We start from the raw sequence: 9,983 nt of genomic DNA on the forward strand, positions 1-9,983 counted from the left end.
TCTTTAAGAGATAATAATAATAAAGATAATACCAAACTCATATTAATGGAGTAATCTATAGAAAATGATTTAGAACATAAATAATTAATTGTTTTTGTCTTAATATATAAAATGTGACAAGTGAAAACTATAGTTTTGTAATATTAGACAAGCTAATAAAAGTGAACAGAGGGAATAGATTCCACCATTCCGCATTAAATCTTGTTTTACTGTTCACATGCATGAGATGTCTTATTTTCTAGAGTTTTGTATTATCACCAAATGAAATGATAGCAAAAGAAGGGGACATAGATGTAAAACGAAATGGGTTTGTTGAGGTTAACAATTGGGAATACCTTGTTTGCTGGCTCAATGTTTGTTAAATCCACTTTTCCTTCTCTCCCTTTTCTTGTTGGCCTACAGTTAATCCATGGGATGTCTGCTGGCGCGTAATCATACCCCATCTTCTTCGTATCCAAACAGTCTCCCACTCTCACACGGTATGGCCTTTCGTGCTCATCGTAGAAAAAGAATTCGGAGTTCAACCAATCTGTGTCTGTGATATCCTTTTTTTCCCGCCTAATCCTTTCCATATATTCCACATACGGTCTACATTGGCGTGGTGGCTATAGAAAACCGGGTCTAAAGCGGCTGAGTAGAAATTGCCCATATCCTCACCTAATGACCGTTTATTACCATCACCCAAATCCGTACCTTTGACAGTACCAGTCCAAATGTGGACCGGAGCATGAGGGCAGTTTTCAATAGTTCCCCGATCATTCATATTATTATTCCCAAGAACGTAACGAGCACCGAAGAATTGCAAAGGGCATGCAACATTAGTTATCATTTGACGGTACATTACAGTTAAGTTGTTAGTCACCGTCTTTTTAACATCAGTAGGAACTTCGTCTTTAGAAGAACTAAAATCGATTATGGTTCAATTACGGATTTGTGGATTACGTCTTGCATCATAAAGGGGAGTAGTTTCACGATCGAACATGGGAGGTAAACGCATACCCTTTGGATGGTCCCAATTCTAATATGGCAAAGCGAAAGTTGGATCATCAATGAGTTTTCCCAAGATTCTCTCGTAGAAGTACAAGTACCATCTATGGAAGGGAAAACAAAGCCAATTGAAATGAACTTGTAAAACTTTATCACCAAATTTGTAAGCACCGTTGCAATAAGCACAATAGATATTGGCTTGTTGTATGAATGAACGAGGGTCCTTTTTATCCAGGTCCTTCATTCTTCGAGTGGTCAATTGGTACTTTGCAATATATTCCTCAGTCACGTCTTGAGCAACCGGACGTTTACGAAGCTTCGATATGGGGGGAAACTTGTAATATGAAATGTTGTTCCAGTCATCTGGTGTAGGAGGGCAACAACTATATCCTACTTCTTCTGTACTCCCCGTTTTCGTGGCGTTACCACACGATTTGAGATTAGGCGTTACTCTGCTCACAAGACTTAAACACATAGAATTAATGGAACAAGAAGAAGCCATTGTTGAGATAAGTGATAATTATTCTTGTTATGAAGCAAGGAGTTAGTGTAGTATTAGCTATATAATCTGTTAGTATGTGTCAGTAACAGATTCAATTAGTAAAAGTAGTTACAACTAACCATAGTTAAGTTAAGTCTACCAGTCTAGTTAAATGCTTTAATGTGATGTATTATAAATAGAATAGATACTACCAAAGATGTACATTCATTCATTTTTAGTTCTGTAGCTCAATATAGATTTGTTTCTCTCTTCTTCCTCAATTAGTGAATCTCCATTACTGATTCTAACATGGTATCAGAGCTCGAGATATTACTCTGGGTATCTTTCTGTTTCAGTGCAGCAATAGGCTCGTGAAAGAGTAGTGTGCATTGTCCCAGAAACAATGAAGATTAGAGTTCATTCGAGTTTTTTGCAATGGTGGATGCAGCTGCCATTAATTCAGTTACAGGACCTCTTTCAGGAACTGCGGGAGCTCATATAGGAGTCGATGCTCATCATCCTCTTCATTTGTAGGCATATGATACTCCAGGTAGTTCCTTGGTCTCAATTCAACTCACTGGATCTGAAAATTATTCTTTATGGAGTAGATCTATGAAGATTGGACTACTAGGAAAAGGGAAGTTAGGTTTCATTACTGGTCAGTATTCAAAGGATAAGTTTGTTGTCTCATTGCATGATCTTTGGGGAAAATGTAATGTCATAGTCCTGTCATGGATTATGATCTCTATAAGCAGGGAACTGTTAAGTGGAATAGTCTATGCTAGTAGTGCTCAGCAAGTATGGACTGACTTGAAAGAGAGATTTGACAAAGTAGATGGCTCTAGGATCTTTTATTTACACAAGGAGATTGCTACACTTAGTCAAGGAATGTTGTATGTGTCTAGTTATTTCTCCAAACTCAAGGAATTGTGGATGGAATTTGACTCTCTTATGCCATGTCCTGGTTGCGCCTGTGAAGTTTCTAAGACTTATGCAACTCATTTTGAGTACCAGAGATTGATGCAGTTTCTCTTAGTGCTAAATGAGTCTTATAATCAGTGTAGAAATCAGATTATGATGCAGGATCCAGCACCTTGTGTGAACAAGGCTTACTCTCTGGTTATGGCCGAGGAAAGCCAGAGGATACTTGGTAAATCCAATGTTGTAAGTGCTGATAATCACGGTTTGGTGAATGATGCCATGACATTCTTCAGCAATAATAAGAGTCATGTACCTAGATCAAGCTCTAGTTCATACTCGGGACCTAATCCTCCTTTAGGATCTGGTTCTAGATCTCATCAAAGATCTACCAGAGATCTCTATTTTGACTACTGCAATTGGAAAGGTCACATCAGAGCTACTTGTTATAAACTTCATGGTTATCCTCTTGACTGGAAGGGTAAAAAGAGAACACCACCTGGATCTATTCCTGCTGTGGGTGCTAATGCTGGTATTATTTAGCTGAGGCAGTATTCAGCAAATACTGGTCAAGGATCAACTTCAAGTGTTCTTGGATTGTCTCACAGTGGTAGTTTCTCTCCTACTACCTCTCATGCTATTATGTCTAACAGGCAGTCTCCACTAGCTCATTTTGACCCACAGGTTCAGCAGCATCCTCACTTCTCTCCACAACAGTATCAACAACTTCTACACATGTTGGATCAAGAGAATGAGAAAGCAAAGGCAAACAATAACTGTGACAATCTGATGGCATCAGGTAGGATGCATTCTGTTAATAATAATAAATGGATTATTGACTCTGGAGCTTATCAACATATGGTACACAATGAGAATTTGATCACACCACAAGTCTCTTTACAGAATAATTCATGTAACAAAGTTCATCTACCCACTGGTGCACTTGCTCATGTTACTCACATTGGTTCTTCTCAGGTCCTTGGAGGGACTGAGATTTCTAATGTTTTGCATATTCCTGCCTTCCATTACAATTTGATGTCAGTATCTAAACTAACAAAGGAGCTCAATTGTTGTGTCCTCTTCTATCCTAATTTTTGCGTCTTTCAGGACCTCTCAAATGGGATTGTAAGGGGGACTGGCAGATTGGAGAATGATTTGTATATTGTGCATGCTGATAGTCAGCTGATCTCAGGAGATTCATTGAAGTCTACACAGGATTTAGTTCATGTAGCTAATGCAGTTTCTTCTTCTCAGTCTTGTAGCTTAGATATGTCTCTTTGGCATCAGAGACTAGGTCATGTGCATGTTTCTACTATCAGAAAACTTAGTTGTTTCAAACATTTTTCATCTCGTTCTTTTACCATTTGTATTGTATGTCCATTGGCTAAGCAAGCCAGACTCTCATTTCCTTTGAGCAGCACTACTACTACTGCATATTTTCACCTATTACATGTTGATGTTTGGGGTCCCTATAGAGTTCCTACTCAAGATAATAAAAGATATTTTCTTACTTTGGTTGATGATTTCTCAAGATATACATGGCTCTTCCTGCTAAATTCTAAGGCTGAAGTTATTGTTGCTTTAACTCAGTTTTTTGCAATGGTGAAAATTGTATTTTCAACTTAGATCAAACTGCTTAGATCTGACAATGGGTGTGAGTTCTTCAACTCACAAGTCACTACTTTACTGCATACTCTAGGTATTATCCATCAGAGTTCATGTACCTATACTTCTCAGCAGACTGGGGTTGTGGAAAGGAAGCACAGACACATCTTAGATATGGCTCGATCACTAAGATTTCAGGCTGGTCTTCCCCTTCGTTTTTGGGGTGAATGTGTTAACACTAGTGTTTACCTAATAAACCACCTCTCATCTCTTGTGCTGCAAGGACAAACTCCTCATGATTTGCTGTGTAAAGGTCCCCCTGTACATGATCATTTAAGGGTGTTTGGATGTCTTGTTTTTGCCATTGAGGTAAGGAAAGTTGACAAGTTTTCTCCTAGGTCTGTTCATGTTGTGTTTGATGGTTATTCTACTCTCCAAAAGGGGTACAAGCTTTATGTTTTAGCTACCAAAGACTTCTTTATCAGTAGAGATGTGGTGTTTAAAGAGACAGTCTTTCCCTTCAAGCATATGAGCTCTGTTTGCCCCCCTTTATTTCCTGTTCTGCAGTTCCTTAAAGAGACTCCACTGTTGGTTTCTGATCCCAGTCCTGCTGAGAACACTATTGCTTCTAGTTCATCTGTAAGTGGATTTGATCCTCCTGCTGACTCTTCTCATGATGATGGGAATGTATTAGGTGATCCTTGTTCTGCTTCTTTGACACCTTGTGAGACTGTTCCATTGAGAAGGTCTGCTCGATCCACTAAGCCTCCTATATGGATGCAAGATTTCTTGACAGCTCAGCCTAAAGCCTTCTGCCAGTATCCTGTCTCCAATCATGTCTCTTATGCTCATCTCACTGCTTCTTATGGTGCAGCATTAGCTGCTTACTCCAGTATTTCTGAGCCTACTTCTTTTGAGGAAGCTGTAGTCCAACCTAAGTGGGTAGAGGCCATGCAAGCTGAAATTTCTGCTTTGGAGGATAATCATACTTGGAGCATCATTGAGCTACCTCCTGGCAAGCAACCTATTGGTTGTAAGTGGGTGTTCAAGGTAAAGTACTTAGCCTCAGGAGCTGTTGAGAGATACAAAGCCAGACTAGTTGCTAAGGAGTTTAATCAGAATTAGGGCCTGGATTACACTGAGACTTTTTCTCATGTGGCCAAGATGATTACTGTCAGATCTGTACTAGCTGTGGCTGCTGCTAAACACTGGTTGGTTTTTCAAATGGATGTGCACAATGCTTTCTTTCAAGGTGATCTCCTTGAGGATGTTTATATGGTTGTGCCTCCTGGTTTTTGCAGACAGGTGGGGTCTAACAAAGTTTGCAAATTGCACAAATCTCTCTATGGGCTCAAACAAGCACCTAGGCAATGTAATTTGAAGTTAACTGAAGCATTAGTTCAGTTGGGATTTGTTCAAAGCCATTATGATTACTCATTGTTTACTAGAACAATGGGAAAAGAATTGGTGGTGGTTCTTGTGTATGTAGATGATCTTCTAGTAACTGGTAGTTGTAGCAGCTTGATTGAACAGACTAGAAATTATCTGAAACTTAAGTTTAAGATGAAAGATTTGGGAGAACTGAAGTTTTTTCTTGGCATTGAGTTTGCTAGAACTAAGGAGGGGTATGTGATGAATCAACTCAAGTATGCTTTGGAACTAATCTCTGAAATGGGATTGAGTGGTGCAAACCCAATTCATACACCAATGGATCCTAATGTAAGACTGACATCTATTGAGTATGATAAACATGTACATAGATCAGAAGTTATTCCAACAGATAAACCTTTGAAGGATATTGGGAGATATCAAAGGTTAGTGGAAGGTTGTTATATCTAACAATGACCAGAGTAGACATATCTTTTGCAGTACAAGTCTTGAGCCAGTATATGCATGCCCCAAAAAAGTCTCACATGGAAGCAGCTCTTAGAGTAGTTAAATACATTAAAACATCTCCTGGTCTAGGTTTGTTTATGCCTGCCCGAAGCTCAGAATTACTTACTGCTTACTGTGACTCTAATTGGAGTACTTGTCTACAAACAAGGAGGTCTGTAACAGGTTACTTGGTGAAGTTTGGAGATGCACTCATATCATGGAAGTCTAAGAAACAAGAGACAGTAGCAAGAAGTTCTGCTGAAGCTGAATTCAGGAGTATGGCATCAACAGTAGCAGAGATCACTTGGCTTATTTGTCTATATAAGGAGCTAGGGGTTAACATCAAGCAGCCAGTTCAACTCTATTGTGATAGTAAGGCTGCAATCCAAATTGCATCCAATCCTATTTTTCATGAAAGGACGAAGCATTTTGACATTGATTGTCACTTTGTCATGTCAGAGAAAAACTACAACAAAAAATGATCAAGACTAATCATGTGTCAACAAGAGATCAGTTGGCAGACCTACTTACTAAAGGCTTATGGAAAGCAACACATCTACATCTAATGTCCAAGCTGGGGGTAAAAGATTTATTTCAGCCACCAGCTTGTGGAGGGGTGTTATGAAGCAAGGAGTTAGTGTAGTATTAGCTATAGAATTTGTTAGTATGTGTCAGTAACAATTCAGTTAGTAAAAGTAGTTACAACTAACCATAGTTAAGTTAAGTCTACCAGTCTAGTTAAATGCTTTAATGTGATGTATTATAAATAGAATAGATACTACCAAAGATGTACATTCATTCATTTTTAGTTCTGTAGCTCAATATAGATTTGTTTCTCTCTTATTCCTCAATTAGTGAATCTCCATTACTGATTCCAACAGTTTTCATTCCTATCATCTATATATATATACTAATAGAAGTGAGTAAAATAATCATAATATTACATAAAAAAAAATGTATAACCGCTAAAGAACAAAAATGTGATATTTAGGTAGAATCAATCTATCTGTATTATATGTAAAGAACAGTGATTTTATATAAGTTTGAGATATTCAAGGTAGAATCTATCTATATTGTGTATGGATGAGAAAAAAAAACAGTCATCTATCCAATAAGCTTGAGATGTTCAAGATAGAATCTATCTATATTGTGTGTGCGGATGATATTCACTAGGTGCAATGATGAATCAAATTAAATAGATTGAAAATATTTTTAACCTTTCTTCGTTTTAATTAAAAATAATAATTTTCCATATTTTTGTTGTGGCAAAGAAAAATACAAGTTCATAGTTGTCTTTTTCTAAGAAATCCATACTAATTTTTGTGATTTCAATAAGTTTGAGATATTCAAGATAAAATCTATCTATATTGTTTACGGATGATAAAAAACAGTCATATATCTAGTAAGCTTGAGATATTCAAGATAGAATCTATCTATATTATGAGCGGATGATTAAAAAAAACAATCATCAGTCCATTTGAGATATTCATGATAGAATTTATCTATAATGTTAGATGAATGATAAAAAAAACACTCATTTGTCCAGTAAGTTGGAGATATTCAAAATAAAATTTATCTTTATTTTGTTTTCTTTTACAAATCAGGCTTAATCATATGATATCAGATTATATTCCATCCAACTTTAGTGTAAGATTTGTGCTTAAACTAAGCAACCTAAGAATAACATGGTGAATTATTGGAGTAAATCCATACTATTTTTTATGAGACTTGAAACAAACATGCTTAGAGGTGCCAAATACATTTACAGATGATTTCCCTAGATATACAAAAGTAGATTCTTTTAAGAAATAAATATAAAGCTTTGATATATTTTCTTAATAATGGAAACATAGCATTCTTAAAGTAGGAAAAATAAGTTTTATGAGTAACATTGCATGTTTATTGTATCCTCCCCACTCACTCAACCTCTTGACCGCCGCCACCCCACTGTCTACCCCTTCTACTATATAGTGTTTTATTAAATTACATATAAATACTCTTTAGATAATATTTTTTTGCTTAATTACTTATCAAACAAAGAAAATAAATAAAAAACCAACTTGTTCTCCGGCAAAATTTTAGCATTTTTTGTTAATGTATACATTTATTGCCGCTGAAAGTGCTTTTGTTGTAGTGCCAAAAATAATGTGATTTAAAAAATAAAATAAAAATACAATTTTTGGAGAAGAAAAAATATTTATTATGGAGAATAAAAGATGGAGAATAATAAAAAATCTTTATTTGGAGAAGCATAATTTTTAAATAATAAATTAAGATTTATGGGTGTTTTGTTTTGTTATTAGTGAATTAGTGATTATACCTTGTAATTATACATTGACTGAGGGAAATGATGAATCAAATTAAATAGATTGAAAATATTTTTAACCTTTCTTCGTTTTAATTAAAAATACGTAATAGTTTTCCACGTTTTTGTTGTGGCAAAGAAAAAGACAAGTTCATCGTTGTCTTTTTCTAAGATATCCATGCAAATTTTTATGAGACTAGAAATTCATAGTGCACTCTTGTGGACACTATTACTTATCATAGATTTTTCCACCTTAGGCTTTGTGCTATTATTATTTTTAATAATTCTTTTTATTGCATTGAACAATTAGATAACACATTTTAAGAAATTCTTTTGCTCTTTCCTATGATGAATCTATCAAATATTTTTGAATGATACGATTTTAACCTAATCTTTTTATCTGAACAGGCCAACATAACAAGTAATGAATTAATACACTCAATTAGGTGCAGTGTACGTAATAGTTTGCTCTCATAAAAACTATAAAATTAAATTGTTCCACTAGAACAATAGCAAATACTTTCGATGCATAAAAAATTACTATTGTCGTTTCAAAAGTAGGAAGTGCATTATTATAATTACCGGGATGTATAAATTTTCTAAAAAAATTAATAATTTAAAAATATGAATGGAGTCTCTCGATATCTCTAAATACTCCGAAATTAAATTTCTCTGACTATGAAAAAGACAATTATCCTTTTGTTAAATGATTTGAATATCGATTTAACAACTTTATATTATTAACTTATTAGAGTAATACTAACTGTATATAAAAACTCAAAAAGTAAGGGTGCAAAACTACAAACATATAAATGTACAATAATTCCAACAACTTAAATCTGAAATATGTGATATTCATGAAAAAAACTCTAGAAAAATTACTCGAGTTGTCAAACATATGTTATATAATTAGTTATTTTTGAAATTTCCTCAAAAATAGTATTTCTCGGCAAGTGGTCCTAATAGATTCCTTTGTTTGTAACCCTATGAAGAAATTGAAGTGGACAGTCAGATTTTGTAAGGAAAGTTGTTATGGACAAATTTGATTGCTCTATTGTACCTCTGCTGCCTCACTGCTAAGATATTATTCCATTGATATTATATTGTTCAATCATTTTTAGAGCTGTCAATATGGGCTAGCCCATTCCATTCGGGCTAATCCATATAGGCTTTGACATTTTACAGGTCAGGTCAGGCTAGCCTATTTTTGGTGTGGGCCAGAAAACGGTCGGCCCAACCCACAAGTACGTGGGCTACAGATTTGCCGGACCAGCCCACTTTTTTAAAAGGTATATATTTTTTTATAATTATTAAATTAAATTATAAATTATAATTTAAAAATATTATCATAAATATCGATAAAACAATATTACATGGTGTTAATGTTACTACTTGTTAATCAAATCCACAAATAAAATTATCTTTATAATATTTATTAAGTTTTTTTCAAGTAAAAGTATAAATATCTAAATAGAAATATTAACCTAACTGTTTTGCAATGATCACAATAAAACACAAAAATTATGACAATATTCCAACCATAAAAATGTAAAAAATAAACTCCTTAAAAAATCATGAAACTTATGGCGTAACTAACACTTCATGAAACATATGGCGTATCTAACACTTCATGATCATCTTCATCAAGCATATTTGAATCAACTTGTGGGAAGGTTGTCTTAACATCTTCATTTTCATATGCAATTTATATGCGGTTTCAATTAGTTAAATATTAAAAAATAACTAAATTGAGAATTATAATATTTAAATGTACACAAAAATATATTACCAGTTTGAGAAAAACCATGTAAC

At 34.7% G+C, this 9,983-nt stretch overlaps 1 protein-coding gene and 1 pseudogene across 1 annotated transcript; one reads left to right on the plus strand and one right to left on the minus strand.

Moving 5' to 3' along the window:
* Positions 1-254: 254 nt before the first annotated feature.
* On the minus strand, positions 255-1,489 carry LOC125843060 (polyphenol oxidase B, chloroplastic-like; annotated as a pseudogene).
* A 414-nt stretch (positions 1,490-1,903) lies between these two features.
* On the plus strand, positions 1,904-2,929 carry LOC125843061 (uncharacterized). Its single transcript, XM_049522302.1, has 2 exons — positions 1,904-1,998; positions 2,077-2,929. The coding sequence occupies exons 1-2, from the start codon at positions 1,904-1,906 to the stop codon at positions 2,927-2,929; spliced, it is 948 nt and encodes a 315-aa protein (XP_049378259.1).
* The last annotated feature ends 7,054 nt before the right edge of the window (positions 2,930-9,983 follow it).

The sequence above is a fragment of the Solanum stenotomum genome, chromosome 10 (genome assembly GCF_019186545.1).
Source record: "Solanum stenotomum isolate F172 chromosome 10, ASM1918654v1, whole genome shotgun sequence".
In the NCBI taxonomy this organism is placed as follows: Eukaryota; Viridiplantae; Streptophyta; class Magnoliopsida; order Solanales; family Solanaceae; genus Solanum; species Solanum stenotomum.

Coding starts and splice junctions, on each gene's coding strand:
- LOC125843061 (XM_049522302.1), top strand. CDS start 1,904: ATGGTGGATGCAGCTGCCATTAATTCAGTTACAGGACCTCTTTCAGGA. Junction 1,999..2,076: donor GCTCATCATCCTCTTCATTT/GTAGGCATATGA, acceptor TTTATGGAGTAG/ATCTATGAAGATTGGACTAC.